The sequence below is a fragment of the Montipora capricornis genome, chromosome 2 (genome assembly GCF_036669925.1).
Source record: "Montipora capricornis isolate CH-2021 chromosome 2, ASM3666992v2, whole genome shotgun sequence".
NCBI classification, from domain to species: Eukaryota; Metazoa; Cnidaria; class Anthozoa; order Scleractinia; family Acroporidae; genus Montipora; species Montipora capricornis.
In genome coordinates this window covers 12,649,991-12,667,490 of record NC_090884.1, presented here as the reverse complement: position 1 = coordinate 12,667,490, position 17,500 = coordinate 12,649,991, and the positions used below count along the sequence as shown (strand labels likewise).

The 17,500-nt window shown below is 39.3% G+C and overlaps 1 protein-coding gene across 1 annotated transcript in view; it reads right to left on the bottom strand.

Moving 5' to 3' along the window:
• Nucleotides 1-17,012, bottom strand: part of LOC138038871 (uncharacterized) — a 61,363-nt gene extending 44,351 nt beyond the window's left edge. The window contains exons 1-4 of the mRNA XM_068884949.1: nucleotides 16,632-17,012; nucleotides 12,616-12,672; nucleotides 8,158-8,535; nucleotides 287-484 (exon numbers count right to left, since the gene is read on the bottom strand). Coding sequence (XP_068741050.1) covers nucleotides 287-484; nucleotides 8,158-8,535; nucleotides 12,616-12,672; nucleotides 16,632-16,911 — 913 coding nt within the window. The 5' untranslated portion in view covers nucleotides 16,912-17,012. The remainder of the gene's footprint in view (nucleotides 1-286; nucleotides 485-8,157; nucleotides 8,536-12,615; nucleotides 12,673-16,631) is intronic.
• Nucleotides 17,013-17,500: the final 488 nt, after the last annotated feature.

Here is a 17,500-nt window from a genome sequence, read left to right as displayed (position 1 = left end):
CGAACACTCCCGTCCCCAGAGGCTGTCTTACCTCCCCACTTCCATCCCGACAGTCGGTACGGGCGGTTGGACGGGCGTGCGCTAACGTCATAACCAAATTTCTCGCATCGATAGATTTTCCAAAAAATCTTACCCTTGGTGCTCCGCCGGCGCGGAGCCCCTGAGCTCCGCTATCAAGCTTTCTGTCTTCTAGATTAGATAACAGTAAATTCAGAGCAAATTACGAATTAACGATAATCGATAATTTAAGGTAGACGATCGGTTGTTACAAAGTGAGCTTTCTCACCTCCTTCCTCCGTCTGCTTGATCAACATCTGAAGTTCTTTAGCTTCCTGTTGAAACAATTGCCTTTCAAAATTCCACTTGTTTTCTGACTGCTCTAATTTCATCTTTGTCATGTTGCTTTCTTTTGATTTGAGAAAGAGAAATGAATCCGAGTTCCTGCGGCGTCTTTCACCAACTTGTTCTTCTTTAACTGTATCAGCTGCTTACAAAGTAAATTTTAAAAAAAACTAACAACTTTAAACAAATAAATAAAAAATCGGAATCTGGAAGCTAAATTTTGGTTGAAGGGATTTATAACTTCACTGCAAAGTTAACCAGGTACTTTAAAAACAGAAGACTACAATAAGCGACAAAAGGAGTTGAGATACTGAACTGGGAAGACCACAATTAGGAGAAAACCACCTTAACTTTACATTTTCCACTTGCACAGCCCCCTCTCCCGCCGCCTCCCCCCTTCAATGTTGGTAACGGAAAAAGGAAGAGTTGGCGATGAGAAAACAACATTGTTAGGGGGGGGGGGGGGGGGGGGAGGGATTTCTCCGAGATGCCTTAAAAGGGGAAAGTGTCTCCATCCTTTCGACCCTTATTGTCTGAACTACAAATACAGTATTACCGGTAGGTAAAAGACTGCGGGACAATTTTAGAAACATAAATGATTCGACTTAATACTGTTTTTAAACACTACCTGGGAGTAATGAACGTTAATTAGGATGCAATAGCAGCCATTTTGTCTACTTGTCGATGACGTCACAGTAGCGCGCAACATAAGCCACAACAAGACACCCAAAAGGGGAGTATCCGTGGGATGCACAAACAGTTAACAAATTGTCCAGTTACAGTGAACTTCAACTACAGGTAAACTTCGGAAAATCGCGAGTTGTGTGTTGTAAAAACTCTTATTATTAATGTTACTAAATTTGCAAATGCAAGCAACTAAGCCCTATTAGGGGTTATCAGGAAACGGGATTTTTTATTTTAATTATTTTTTTTGAAAGAGACTTTATTCAAATCCCACAATTTTACTCTCCTCCTTCATTCCACTCATCCAAAAATTACAATATCAGTTCTAAATCATCCAAAAACTTCTTACAAATCACAGTTCAACAACTTATTATCCTGTATTCGAAGTCCGGTTCCTTAATCTGGTTTAGTTCCTTGGAAACTGTTTAAATCGGCCGTGGCGAAGACAAAAAGACATGTTCCTTGAAAACGGTTTAAATGTGCTGTGGCGAAGATAAAAAGACAACATCTGTACTCAATTTCTTTCAGTGCTCAAAAATCTAAAATCCCGTAATTGCGTGTTCCATAGCGCAGTCCAAAGTTTTAATTTCACAATTCCATAACCTTGATTTCAGTATTGGAGTGACTTGGTACCAAACGTTCCACAATAACTTGAAATCTCTCCTGTAGTCCAGTCCGGGTTCAAATCGCCAAAACTTTCTCTCTCATCGATTCAAAACTCAACAAAAGCTAGAAGTAGCAGCGATCAGGATACAGGATATGGATACGGGATATTTGGGGGGAGTGGGGACTGGGGACTGAGGAGATACGGGATATTTTTAAAAATAGCGTTTTTTTCATGACTGTCAACTGAGCTGCGTTTTGTTTTTCAGGAGATTCAAGTTGTACTTCCGTAATATGCAGCTCTAATATTGTTTTGGTATCGTAAATCATTAAGGGCGGGACACACTAGGCGTCAAGTCGCAGCGACAAGTTGCCCAGTGTCACGAGATTATGAAGGTAAGAGAAGTAATCCCTCATATTGGCCCTATTCCCATCGTAATCCCTCTTAGGTTATTTTTAGATCTCCTGCGAGATCCAATATTCCCACGAGGGTTAACTGATAGCCAATCACATGTCCTCATTTTTGCCAATGTTGACCGCTAAGCGAATTCCCACGAAAGGATTCACGTCGTTCGCGATTTACCATCAAACAAAAATGGCGGAGGATGTTGAGAAAAACGCGTATATACATTTTGTGGACGAGCGTGACTTCAAGGAAGTGAGCGAAGTAGGAAAACGTAAATCGAAAAAGAAACGTAAAGCTGATTTTGGAAACAAGCGTCCGATAAAAATTTTTGAATCCGTGTTATGCACTAGTCAGTACTGGAAAGCCCCGCATCTCCACACCCGGAGAATGTGAGACATTAGCGGGGGATTTCGGCGGTTTTGGACTGTCCCTTTTGCCTCGGCGAGCGGGGACCTTGAGCAGGGCTCAGACGGAGGATTTGATTTTGACGCCAACTTGAATAGGCAAGCAAAGATCACTGGAAAAGCATACTGTCTCAAAATGACGGCTCAGTCAAGTGAAAATCCATTCTTTTCATGTTTGTAATGGGCTCTTAGTTAAATTCTGTGTTCAATCTGTAAATATTATCATTTCTTGTAGTGGAATTAGACAAAGATTACAGTCATGCTTGATTAGCGATTTATTTATAGCTTTGACCTTTTGTCTACGCATTTCCATTGGAATACAAAGCGAACTTACGCGTAGAGGCTGACAGTGACATTACTTCATGATTTTGTGAGATAAACCTTGTAAATGTTACCTCCGATGGGTTTCGGCTTTTTGAATTTCTACATCACCACGGTCTGCGTAATAGTGGGACATGCAAGTTCCTACCGAGGACTCTTACAGTCAAAGGTGTACTCAAGAGACTATGAGGTGAGAGAACACATCCCCCATACATGGGCATCTTTCCATGATAATCTTTTCAATCTAATTTTAGCTCGAAGTCAAGCTGCGAGGCTATTTTAGGAAAGACACCTGATTGGTCAATTGTAATGACGTAATGACCGCTTAAAGCCGATCACATCTTCAAATTCACTGGATCATGCGACGGCGAGAAAAGTCTTCGCAAGTTTCTTCACAATGACATCTGATCCTCTGACCATGGGCCGCGCGGCCATGGGGACGAAACTAAAAATAACTTTCACAGCGTGGCGCGAAGCTTAAAATAGATTGAAAAAGATTATCATAGGGCACGGGGATGTGTTCTCTCACCTGATAGTCTCTTGGCGTACTGTAGTTCACTAGATTTTTATTTTTTTCCTATCGTTTTCAGAGTAGTTTTAAAATGCGTTACCGATCAAGGGTTATTTCAAAAGATTATCGAGGTAAGAGAGAGAATCCCCCATATAGGCTTTCTACCAAAGGTAATTACCGCTTAAGTTATTTTTAGACATGGTCCCCAGTTCCTCCACGGGTGTTACTCGAGCGTTGCATGGATGTTTTCGAGGAGGATTTTTTCAAGAATTTGTTTATGTTTTGGACAGCGAAAGCCAAAATAATGAACAGCAAAAGAGCACCAAGCAAACGAAGGCCAAGCCGAACAAAAGACAGCTGAGAGTGCAGAAAACATCTCTACTACGAAGCATCTTTTGAAAATCAAAACATATAAAACGACTTTTCACTAAGTTAGCCGCCATTTTTCTCAGGTAGTTTCGAGAAAATCGCTTGGGCAGTTCAAGCATCGCGAGAGTAACATCCTCGGAAGAACTGGGCACCAAGTCTAAAAATAACTTAAGAGGGATTACCTTGGGTATAAGGCCTATAAAGCGTTTTCACATGACGTCACAGCGACCATGTTGGTGTTCCAAAACAAAGGAATGGCGACCAGTATGGCGGCCATGATGGTGTATCAAGCTAATCCTCTGGGATTTAAACTCTATTTAAATGCAAATACTTTCTTTTGTTTCAGTAATCCAATATGGCTACTGGTCACGTGAGTAAAAACGCTCCATATGGGGAATTTACTCTCTTACCTTGGTAATCTCTTGGTTATTTGTAAAATATAGCTGGATTATGAGGCCATAAAATTTTGGTAATAAGCCATTTCCTTAGTGAAATTTGTATAGCTCTTTGAGAATTGTTGTGATAGTGAACCGTTTTAGTCGGTTGAGTGTACTTTAGATTGGGTATGCTTATGCACAGAAGGGAAAAAACTGGAATATTGTCAGATTGAGTTGCACGTCAAATGCATGTTTGCACTATTGTCGTTGCTATTTTAATCGTTTTGACACCAAGGAAAATGTTATATTTTATTGCCATCTTCAAGGCTGTCGTAAACCCAGTGATTAATATTACTGTTTTTGGAGAGATTGTAAAGTTTGGAACGCCAAATCTGTAACTCAAGGTAGATTGTTTTGGGCTTTATGAGAAATGGACTGCATTGTTGATTTTCATGTTTGTCAAAGTTTAATTTGAGGTAAAAATTCTTGAAGTATGTTAATTTTGGTCAACATTGTGCTTTATGATTTTGGAAGTACTGTATTGTCCCCGGGTGCGGGGGAGAAAAGTTTGGTTTTGACGTACGAAACTGCCCTGCTTAGCGGGGAATTTGCTTCATTTAGAAGGCAGGCCTGGTCTAATCACAGGCGCCCCAAGCTGAAAATACGTGGTGTATGCGACAGTTTGTGTATATAGAGAATTGTATGGGAAAATCACCGATCGTAAAAAAATTGTGTAAATAACTATCTCATTTGAAATAAAGTTTTCCTACCTCAAATGTGTGACCAACTTGTCTCTTTTGGCGAGTTTCGAGCCATTCTGACGCCGTTTAGTGAAGTCATCCGGAAGGCCGTTGCTAAAATAATGGGAAGGCCGGTGACTCCATCCATCGCTGGCCAGACCTCACTCCACAAATCGTTTTCTCCTCAACAGGAAAAGTCCCGAATCGCAATAAAAACAACAGCTCCATAAAGCCCAATAAATCTCACTCCAAATACGTGTGTTTCGGCGGCCGAAAGACTCGTGGCGAACGAAAACTTTGCCTTAAGATTCACCTCTTCGGCTTTCCTCAGAGGCTTGTGACCGGGTAGTCAACAACGGAAACTCACAAGATGGTTTCAGCCTCAACTCTGATTGGTCCATTTGAATTTGACCGCGCGCTGGCAACACGACCGTTGTTGACTGCCCAGTCACAAGCCTCTGAGGAAAGCCGAAGAGGTGAATTTTAAGGCAAAGTTTTCGTTCGCCACGAGTCTTTCGGCCGCCGAAACACACGTATTTGGAGTGAGATTTATTGAGCTTTATGGAACTGTTGTTTTTATTGCGATTCGGGACTTTTCCTGTTGAGGAGAAAACGATTTGTGGAGTGAGGTCTGGCCAGCGATGGATGGAGTCACCGGCCTTCCCATTATTTCAGCAACGGCCTTCCGGATGACTTCACTAAACGGCGTCAGAATGGCTCGAAACTCGCCAAAAGAGACAAGTTGGTCACACATTTGAGGTAGGAAAACTATATTTCAAATGAGATAGTTATTTACACAATTTTTTTACGATCGGTGATTTTCCCATACAATTCTCTATATACACAAACTGTCGCATACACCACGTATTTTCAGCTTGGGGCGCCTGTGGTCTAATGTGCCGCTATTCCCCGAATATGGGGGTGCGGGGCTTTCCACTGACTAGTGCATCATCGGATTCAACTGTGGACACAGGTAACCCAGGCTCACTGTGTGTACCACATAGGTAAATACAGAGAACACATGACGCGAAGTTTAGGTCTGAAAATGTGTGCAGACCGTGCAGACCAGGGGTAAAATATGGCGTTACCCTCACTATTATTGAGAGCTAACCGTAAACAGGCTAACCTGAATGTTATTTAGGCCTAATTAGGCTAAGCGAATGTTATTTAGGCCTAATTCAGGCTAACCGAATTTTCATTTTACAGACGGTCGGCACAGTCTGCACTCTGCGTTTTTCAGTGTCCAATTAGGCTTGGGCCGAACCGAATCTGTCCATACCCACAGTCTGAGCAACGGTGATCAAATCCGAAGGTCGTGGGTTTAAATCCCACCCTGGTCAGAGTTTTTCTCTGTCCTTGTGTGGACCCAATTCCAATACTAAAAGGCTAGGATATCTCGAACCTCCATTTATCGAGTTTTAAAGAGCAAGGAGATCAAGCAAGCCATTTCAGAGCGTGTGACCGACGACAAAAGCGATTCGTCGCCCTCGAAAATTATCACCGAGAATAGCCCGTCAACTTCTTCGACAAATTTCGAAATTAAGGCGATAGGAAGGTCAGTTTACTGTCAAGACATTAATGAAGCTGATGAAGTAAGCAGGGCTACATAACAAAGAAGTCAGTATCCGCACGGTTCAACGTTTTCTACGTAGCAAGGAATACAGATACTTGCAAGCACGCCAAAAGGGATTGTTAACAGAGAGTGATCTATGGAAATTGAACAAGTACAAGGGGTTACGTTTTATGCGAACGTTGGCCGTGTAGCACTTATATTTCAACAGAATTAACTATGAGAGGGTGATGTGAAGTTTCCATTAGTAGGGCTAACGCTCACATGGTTTGCATGGGTAGAAAATAGCACTTGACACCACCCTCTCATAGTTAATTCTAAGGAAATTGGAGCTGAACTCTTGGCTGTACCACCTAGAAGTGGTTATATATATATAGAGAGAACATTTTCCATATCGTGAAACGCATCTGATCTCTCAAGCGTGACATAATATTCGAAACGTTCGATGAGTTTTGCCAAAGAGTGCAGACAGCTATACAAGGTTTAGATAAGAAAGTAATCGATAGAACCATCAATAGTATGAGCCATAGAATGGATTTAATCATTGCAAACATGGGACAACGCACAAAGTATCAAGTTGATATTTTGACTGGTTAATACCAAGCAGTTCGTCGTTTGAAAGACTAGCGTGACATTGTCACACATTTGTCTATGAAAGAAAGTTATTGAATTTTTTGCTCAATCCGAAGCAAAACTAACAAAACCATGAATAATATATCTTCAAGGAGTATACCTCATGTATTTCGAAGCTATTGCTTAGGATTAAGCAAGGTATTCTCGAAGATTGTACGAGTAACCACGAGTAACCTGGAGTAACCACAAATAAAGAAAGAACATATTACTTCCTTTTTCAAAGTGGTTACTCGTCCAACGCCCGAGAATACCTAGCTACGAAATTACTTCACTAAAAAGTTATTTTAATCTGTTTTTCGAAACTAAAAGGAAGCGTTTCGAACCACAAAAACGACATAACCTTCTCAGACAATAAGCGACAAAAGTAGTTGACTGGGAAGATATTAAACGATTAGGAGAAAACCACCTTAACATTACACTTTCCACTTGCACTGCCCCCTCTCCCCCGCCTCCCCACTTCAATGTTGGTAACAGAAAAAGGAAGAGATGGCGATATGGGGGAGGGGGAGGGGGTTAGATGGAAAGATTTTAGGGGAGGGCTTTGTCCCAGATACCTTAAAAGGGGAAACTGTCAACCCTTTTGGCACTTATTATAGTTTTAAACAGAACGCAGGGGTACTGAACGGAGAATTTCTCGAAAGTAATGTGTTCCTAAGACTTTTCTGGGTAATGTTGAAAGAATATCAAAACACTATAACTTCACCAAAAAGATTCCCAAACTAGAGTGCTTAATTGAGTTAACAGAATGGTTATTTTTACAAGTTTTGGCACTTAGAGGTTAGCTTTCGGGAAGCAAATAGTTAGGATGTAAAATCTCTCTTTAAAAAAGTCTAATTTTCGGAATGTCCATTGAAGTTTGTCCCTGGGGATCCACCCTAAAGAAATATTATGCCATTTTACATGAGGGGCTTGCACTTTTGAAGTACACCTTTGTCACATAGTTCGTCAGCCTAAGAAAGATCACTTTTTTCAAGTATAAATCATAAAATGATACCAAATCACATTCACACTCATTTTCCACCCTTGCATTTATGCAAAGATTTACTAGCAATTCACCCTAACATAATTTCATTTTATCTCTTTACTAAACTACGCTTCTTTTTACAACACTGTAAGAAATTATAGTCATGTATGTAAAGACACTTCTTCAAAGAAAAATCACACAGAAGGTACACTACAGTACACAACATATCTCACCTTGATTTTGATGAAAGAGCATATTGACATAGGCTTCCTTCCACTCATGTTCATCGATAAACACATTGACCTCAACCTCGTCACTTCCGGCGAACTCCTTGACTTCTTTGGTAACAACGAACTCTTGCAGACAATTCTTTAATGTTCCATCCTTATAGAGGTTCCATAATTCATTCAAAGCTGATGCCATCTCTGCCTGTACTGTGAAGCACAGTGAGCCCTCAGAGATCCCCATTAGTTTGACACCAGTTGGCAAAACCACCTTGTCAAAAACTTCAAAGACTTCTGTTAAGGTGGAGCATTTGCTTAGAGCCAATACACCACAACTTCCCAACAGAACACCTCCAAGTGTCTTCCAAGTACATACCAACTTTACCACTGTTGAAGCCAAGAACAAAGATCAGCAAAAAGTGGCACAAAAAGTTAGGGGTTGCCCAAGTAACTTATCACGGAGGGATGGTTGGGTAATTTTGAAAAATAAAAACAAAACACAAACCCTTTAAGCAATTATGTGTACACAAAAATTCCTGCACATAGTAACTGCTGCAAGTGGGGTTTTGGGCAGGCTCAGTAAGATGCAAAAGAGTTCCTGCAAGGTGGCACCTGGGCTGACACACTGAAATTAAAGCTGCTACTGACAAAGTACTTGTAGCATCAGCATTGTAGCAAGAGGGGTACTTCATTCATCCATGTATACATTTTTGTTTCATGTGGAAGGTACTCTTAGTATAAGCTAGTTTAAGGTATTCCACAGTGAAAACAGAATTAGCAATTGCTCAAAATAATGAAAGAGACTTTACACAAGAGAGAACAGTAAATAACAATTATTATGTGTTTCAGTTTGTGAGAATTAAGAATAACAAAATTTAGACATAATTAAAGTTGATATAACTACATGTAAGGGTGTGTTCGATTGACTGTATTCCAGAATAGGAATACATGGAATAGAAGTTAGAAATCCTTCGTTTTTACAGAGATTAAAGTGCTATTTTAAACACATCTTTATTATCCTTGTTGCTTCAAAACACCACTGCAGACATACCGTTTTAAATGACTGCTCCACATATTCTTATTCCGGAATAGGGACAATCAAACACACCCTACATAAAACTTGCTCATGCATTCTGGAAATTTTCCTTGCAAATTTTTGCCACAGGGCAGTGAGTTCCATGTTTTAGCAGGCTGCAGCACATTGCAATATCTTTATGATTTTAGTCCATTGTTGTTTGAGTTGACAGACTGAGGATATTGTGTTCCCACTATTAAGTTATAATTATAATTGCTTTTTCTCACATTTGTACAATTTATTAATTTAATAGACCACATTGACATCATAGCTGTGTTTTCGCAGCATTTTTGATCACGGTTTTGTTTTAAGTACTTTGTGCATGAAAAGGTTTAAGAAAAATCATGTCAGCACCAAAGCACCCAGCTCCATCCCCATCCTCAAAAGCTAAATGGTCTGCTCCTTTAGTCAATTCCCTACCTTGTGGTAATAATGCTACCAGGGAATTGTACAACACACTCTCCATTTTAAAGGAATATTTGAACTTGATCTACCAGTAGATAATTTCCTGATTGGAATGCGTTAGTACTACTGTTCTGCATAGTCTCAGTCAATTAAAATGACATGGAAAACTGCTTTTTAAAATCATATAAATTTTTTGTAATTATAAGATTGTAATAATGGAAGTCAAATATTTTAATGATCAAAAAAGCCATGAATACAACCAATAGAATTCCTGGTATTTCCTACCATATTGAATGAGGACCTGGACAAGCTACTGTAAGGGTTGTTGAAGAGTATTAAATGGCAGCTTAGAGTTTTTTCATTTGACTTTGAGGAGTTAAGAGATTGAGTGTCACTGATCTTAATGCAAAACTCAAGTAGGTGGCAAGGTTGCAGCTCACCTGCAACAATCTCACAGGAGATACCAGCAAAGTATTATTTAAATTAAAAAGAGCAAAGAGGTTTTGCTGAAGAAACAGCCATGTTGCAATAGCTGACAGGTACCCATGTGTCTAAGTCAGCAAGAAGACTACAATCCTGGTCAAAACTGTTGGGAAAATCCCACTTTTCCCCCTCCCCCCCATTATAGTGTTGATTTTTCACAGTCTCTAAAATCAAGATCGCTCGCATGTTTCAACATTGTCTGAGGGGAAGAGGGGTGCAAAAAAGGCAGGGAAAGAAGAACACGTGTAGCTCATAATTTTTATAACGATGCATGTACAGTAAATTCTCTGCTTTTCGCCCAAAATTTGACAAGTGTCCCGAAGTCTTTTGACCCCCATTGTAGATGGGAATATTAGTGAAACAAGAATTCCACTTAGACAAAGGCCGTGGGGCTCGCTAGCCATTGAGGATAGTAAAAATTGTGAAGCAGAGGAGTTCTGGATGAAAACAAAACTGAAAACTATTTCAGATGAATAAGGCAGAAGGAGAGAATAGAAAACTAATACAAACTGAAACTGTCAGCGGATTTCATGTATTCCGAATTAACTGCCTTAAAAATGATAAGTTAAAAAAAAAAACTAAATAGGGAAACCAAAGCAAAGTACAATTTCCCTGTGCCCCTTTGCGAACATTTTTTTGGAAAATGATTAACCACATGTGAAATCATGTGGAACTATACTGGTTGTGTTTCATTTATTGTAAACAACAAGGCCAAGAGGTCATGTACTTAGAAGTTGCTGCTTTGTGCTTCATGCATAGAATGGTGCTTTCACATTTAACATTGAACCTGAAAAAGCCCAATTTATAATCAAAGGACAAGCCTTTCCACAGACTCCCTAAAAAAGTAGTTTTATTTATGGTTTATTTTAAATTTACTTTGTTCTGCATTTTCCATACTCCAGTGCAATAGTGTGAGTTGCAAAGTTTGGCAGCTGGTCCACGACAATTTGTCCTTGTGAAAAAAATTCATATTAACTTGTATGGACAAACAGTTATCAATTAATCATCAGTAGATGTAAATGTCTTAGCCATTGACTCTCTAGTGATTTATAATTAATGAAAGGCAAGTTTTCAGAATTTTAAGAATTAAGAAAAAATAAGAGAGCAAACTCATACAATGAGATTGAACGCATGAGAATATTTAATAAAAGTGGGAGCTGTGTTTGCGAAAGTGGAAATGAGTGAAACTGCGCATGACGAGACTGGCTAGTGCAACTGTAGTTTTGGGTAGTGAGATCAGACCTGCTACCAGCCATGAAGACAGTAAGCTACAAAGTTAGTCTCGAGCCCTGAAAGGCATGGAATTAGTGTGGGGCACGTCTGGGTGCAATTTTGGTATATTAGAGGGAAATAACACAACAGTGAGTTTCAAGATCCCTCCTGAGTCCCCTTCAGATTTGTTGTCAGTGCTGGTACTAATGACACAACGTAGCATGGTCAGAATGAAGAAATCTTGACTGAAAGCTTGTCTTCCTTGAGTGCTCTGGAAACTTTATTCAAGAAATTAGCACTTACACTGTATGACAAATACTAGTAATTGTTAATAGTTTGAGGAACAAGGGTGGCACAGTTGGTTAGTGCGCGGTCTTGGTGCAAGAGGTCCCGAGTTGGATCCCCGGGTCTCACATCCTTATTTCGACTTCTTTCCTTTCAGTGTAGCGTAAGTAGCTTTCAATACCCTTATAACTGAAATGGAAATGGGGGGAGGGGGGGGGGGGGGGGTAAAATGAGCGCACTGTCGGCATCCTGGGAGAATACTCTCTAGAGAGTAAAGGAACTTCGGACGTTAAATACCGTGTACCTCTATCGATATCTTTAGTTCAACAATGATGTTAAATTATCTTCTAAATGATTATTTTTACCGGTATTTGCTTTACATACAAAAACCTGCAAAGCACTTACGACTGGTCTGTATCAAAGTAGCAGAAGTTAGAAAGACTTACTTTGACGCAGTTAGATTAAGAATGGAATATAAAGTGATACAAAATCATGAAAAGTTAATTTTATTGCCCTCCACATGTACCTTGCAATAGCAACTGAACTCAATCATAAGGCTCAGCAATTTGTAAGCATACCTGTTGGTAGAATACAGAGTCTTCTGTGTATTTTAAAATTCATTTAGGTATTCATCTTTGAAATGCAAAGCAACCAATGTGTTTGTGTGGGGCACATGGTGAGATAGCTGAGCCAGTAATTTTATGAAACAGGTGGTTTTCAGGTTACGTCATTGCTGCCATGTTGGTGGATGAAAACAAAAGATCCATCAAAAGATCCTTTTCTATGTCCACCAGCAATTGTACATTACATCATTGTCATCTGTGCCTCAAGAGATTGGTTGCAAACCATCTATACTAAACAATTTAAATTGAATTTCCCTATAACTGTACCAATAAAACAGTAATAAATTGACTTCTAGCCTCACAAGTATCACCCAAATGACCAAACTTGGTCATTTGATGAACCTGGATAATTAATTTACTTTTTTTGGTTATCTGCTTACTCACCCCCTACTAATGAATCTGCTGCTCTGTTCAACCTGGAAATTACACCAATTGACTGAGCTGAAAGAAAAAGAAGTTTCAATTGATATTCTTCAAACCACATCAACAACATTTACATGAAAAAAGTATCACAGGTTATTTTAATGTAACCTCTGAAATGAAAAGACAGGTACATGAAAAGCACATAAACAATACAGCTACACTGTATATAGACAATGACCCAGGGGATTACGGTGCATTGCCCATTAAACTGAGCCATAAGTCAAATCTGATGTAAGTAGGTCGATTTTATGAGCTTGTCTTCATGTGACAGGACTTCATCAAGACCCATGGGTAGCTACAATAGAAAGGCAAAAGTATATACTAGACAGGAATTTAACCTTTCTTGAAATGTTGACTGTCTGAACATTGATAGTTAACTTGACAAAGTCAAAGTTACATAAAGTTCTTTCACAGGAGAGTCACACTAGGCTGGCAAAGAAACTTGCACTCAACACTCACCATCTTACCTCAGGTTGCTGCAAACAGACCTTCTGGCTCAACAAAAAATGCCAGTAAGTGTAGTTTAATTCTAACAATTAAACTTGCACATAATCACTAAAACTGTTACCATTACTACTAATTATTACAACAATTTTAACCCTTTCACTCTTGAGGGGTTCCCGGCATCTGGTGTTATAGACAGAGTAAAGTCTCAGTGGCCCTTACGGGAGTGGAAGGGTTAATGGGGACATACGTTTTTTAGTAAACCTAGGTGTTGTAATAACCCTTTCACTCCCACGGGGTTCCCCATTGGTGAGTAAAATCGTCTGGTGTTATAGACAGAGTAAAATCTCGTTAAGTCTCAGTGGCCCTTACGGGGATGAAAGGATTAATTGACAAATAAGTTGTAAAAGCCTGTTTTCATGAATTCTATTCTTGCTTAATTGTCTCGCGTTTGATGAAAAGCATTTCACAGAACAGCACACCTATGTAAACAAATATTACAAATGAAAGTTGCATATCTAATTATATGAAATAGTTACTCAAAATATTTCCAAAATATGCAAATTTGGTACTTTAGTTAGTCACAAGATTGTTAATGGCTTTACAATTTTAACGTTCTCCTGGTGATTTGTGTTTCTCAAATCTGCACTTTCAATCTGTGATGATTCTCAAACCTTTATGGAGACCATGTAAACTATAAAAACATCTTTATCGCATTGACGCCTGAACCGACTGGACCGCCCCCACTGAAGCGTAAAATCGTCTGGCATTAGGCAGAGTAAAATCGTGTGGCATACACGTTAGACAGAGTAAAATCTTTTACGTCCCACTCCTAGCCTAGGAGTCATTATTTGACTGAAAATATGTACATATCATTTCATATGTTAACAAGCATCTTTTTAACTTTTTAAGTAAAACGTCATAGGGACAACCTCCAGTTTCTCCTTTTCAAGATGTATTTTGTATCTGATTTTATTTCACAGCATCTTGAATAAATACATTATGTTATGTTATGTTATGCTATGCTATGCTATGCTATGCAATGCAATGGGTTAAATGGGGACATTACAACCCTAACCCATTGACACCTGAAGCGCCCTGGACCGCCCCCACTGACGAGTAAAATCATCTGGCATTAAGGGCGGTGCCTACTAATTAACGATATTTTTGCCCCGGGGTGTGATTATGCAGAAAATGCAGATCTCAACAAGGGCAGGTACAAAACACAGGTCACAGGGCACAGGTCACAGGTCATTGTTTTACTAATACAGAATGTATCCTAAACATTCATAAAAGCTAACCTTAGGCCTAATTATGCCTAAACAAACGTTTTTAGGCTTAAGGTTAGCTCTTATGAATGTTTAGGATACTTTCTGTATTGGTAAAACAATGACCTGTGCCCTGTGACCTGTGTTTTGTACCTGCCGATCTCAACAAGTGTTATTGAAATCCCAAAAGAAAATCGGGGGTAACCACGCATTTTTCTAAGATAATATTGACGAATAATATTTGTAAAAAGCTTTAAAATACAAAGCAATGTATGGCGTTCTTTCTCAAATTGAAACTTAATTATCTCTCAAAAATGCATGGTTACCCCCAATTTCCTTTTTGGATACTAAGAGTACTTACTAAGATCTACTTTCTCCGGATAGTTTTAAACCGCGCAAAAAAATCCCTGTATTGGTAAGCATCATTGATAGGAAACCAGAGTATCTCGAGATGTGCAGAATGTATGCGCAATAACAATAGTAGGCACCATCGATATCCTTAAACAGAGTCAAACCCATTAAGTCCCACTCTTAGGAATCAATAGATTAATAACAACATCAAGTTAAACATGACTTATTGCATGGGGAATGTATACAAAGCATCGCTTTTTTCAAGCTCACAATTTAATATGTTTGCGGTATACGTAGAACAATAATCAACTAAAGTAAACTAATATTGCCGCACAATCAAAATTCAATGAGCTGAATGGGTATTGTAATTTGCACAATTTTTGAATTTTTGAAGTTTTTCATGACAGCTAATCATACATAATTCCCCTTCCAAAATCACAGTGATCAAATGTGGTTGATTTACATTTGTATGAGCTTTGTTGAAAAGATATAATGTTGCTGGAGGAAGGAATTGCCTAACACATTGATTGGTGGCAGAAATACTAGAGCTGACACCGTCTATTAGATACATGGGATTGTATCATATCAATATGGCTGCCCCAAGTATTCAGGGAACCTATTTAGCTGATGAAACCAGATTTAATGGGGAACCCTTGATAATTAGAAGGGCAGATTGAGTTAGTGTGCTAAGCTTTTGTAGACATGTTCAGTGTGAATGTGCTACAATTAAGATTGAACGTCATCTGAGAGATATTATACATTTGAACAACAGATTACATGAAATGACATCATTCTAATGATCATCCCAATTGAGGAAGCAACTAAGCAGTTGCAAAAGAAGCCTGAAGAAAATATTCAAGACTTGCAATTGCACTGTTCACTAGTCTATTAAATAAATGAAGTTATCAGTAGCCATTTAAGAGATGGTTAACCAGGCTGTAAATCATATTTTACCCTGTACAAGTAAAGTATGCAAGAGAATGTGTGAAGTATCGTAACTTTGAGACGTGCTTTGCATGCAACTGCTTTAAGCACTAGTTGCCTCCTAATACCTGTGATGATCATAATTTCTCAAATATCATTTTGAGATTCATATTGTCAGTAGAATTTGAGGATAACAATAATTATTGTATTAGCTGGTTCCTGGTAGGTAGGTCATTTGAATGTACAACATAAACAATAGTGAGCCTGGAAAACAAGCAACAGAACAATAATTTCTGGTTTGATTTTCAAGTAAAGCAGACAACAGAATCCCATGGTCTAGCAGTTGAGCATTACCTCTGGGTATTGTAGAATGGATGGAACAGAATTACATGTATCATTAACAAGTGCGCACAAGGTCATCATACTACTCAATATCTCGGTAGTTCCTTGCTAGCAGAGGTCTCTTTTCTTTTGCGTTTGTGAGACTGACGAGTACGGGAAAAGAGACCTCTGCATGACTGTGTCGTCAGTATCCTCATTTGATACTTCACATGTTGTGCGGGATCAACTTAACAACAGCAGAATGGAGGCCATGCAAGGAAGGGTATAGGGAGGGGGGGGGGGGGGTTCTGTGTCGCCTGTCTGAATTTTAAAAGGTCTCTTGTTGGTGCTTTGTCAATGTTTCTCTGCAAGCAGGGAATATCGGTAGCGGTTTAGTTACGCAAATGATCTATTAAAGTTATCTTTATGTTAAATTCACCCAAAAATGGAAAGCAGTTGCTGCAGCGTTGCTTCTTCCGGCATTTGAACGAATCGTCATAGTTCTAAAGGTTCGAAAATTTTGTCCGATGATGGAATTAATGTATTACTGTTTCGTCTCGTTTTCACGTGGTACAATGCTAAGACAAACTCAATTAGCGTATGAATTCATGTTAGAATTTGCTCCGATAGTACTGGTGCTACCTCCGGTAATTATTCTTATTAACCAACCTTTTCTTCGTACTTCAAAGTCATCTATCTTCTCGAGTACGAGTAGGGTTTTCTTCTGCTTCTTTAGCTGTTTCACTATCTCTTTTAACAAATCAAGGCGGTTGATGCCAAGGCGATTTTTTTTTTCAAGCTCCAAAAGTAACTTTCGAACAGTTGTGATATGTTCGCAAGGGCCATTCCCCAAGTGATGTCTGCACATGAACTTTAAGAAATCTAGGTTTGTTTCCTCGATTTTCTCACTTATCTCATAAATCAAGGCATTATACTCCACCTCAGACATTTTTGGGCAGACAGAGGTAAAAAAGGAAAAGAAATTGCCTTTTTGTGCTCAGCGTAGGTCGATCAAACATGGCTGGTGTCACAGTGCTGGAGAAAAGTCACGCGAATGTACCTTGTCTGCAGTGGCCGGTCGTCACTTGTTTCCATCCGCCAAACTGACGTGACGTCATCGGATCTTCGGTGGAAATCTTCGGTTTAAGCGTCGGCTTTCACCATCGTAAAACAAATATGGCGGCCACTGCGAGGTTTCAAAGACGCTGATATTCAAGGTCGTCACTCGAACTATACTTCCCAGACTTGCGAATGAAGTAAGATTATTGTTGTCATGATTTGAATGACCGATTATCTTTGTGTTGTTGGTTTTGAAGACACACTGTAAGAGAACGTATCATGCGATAGCTACAGCCTGTAAACTTTAGATGCTTGGCTAAACCTGCTAGTATCTAGTAAATTGGTTACTATCGAGCTTGGTGCGAAGTGTTTCATGTGGCAAGGATACAGTGAGAAATAGATGTTTGTGGAACACCAGTTTAATTAATTAAAAGGGACGTCATGTCAATTTGGTGGATGGCCGGGATGAGCGGGGTTCC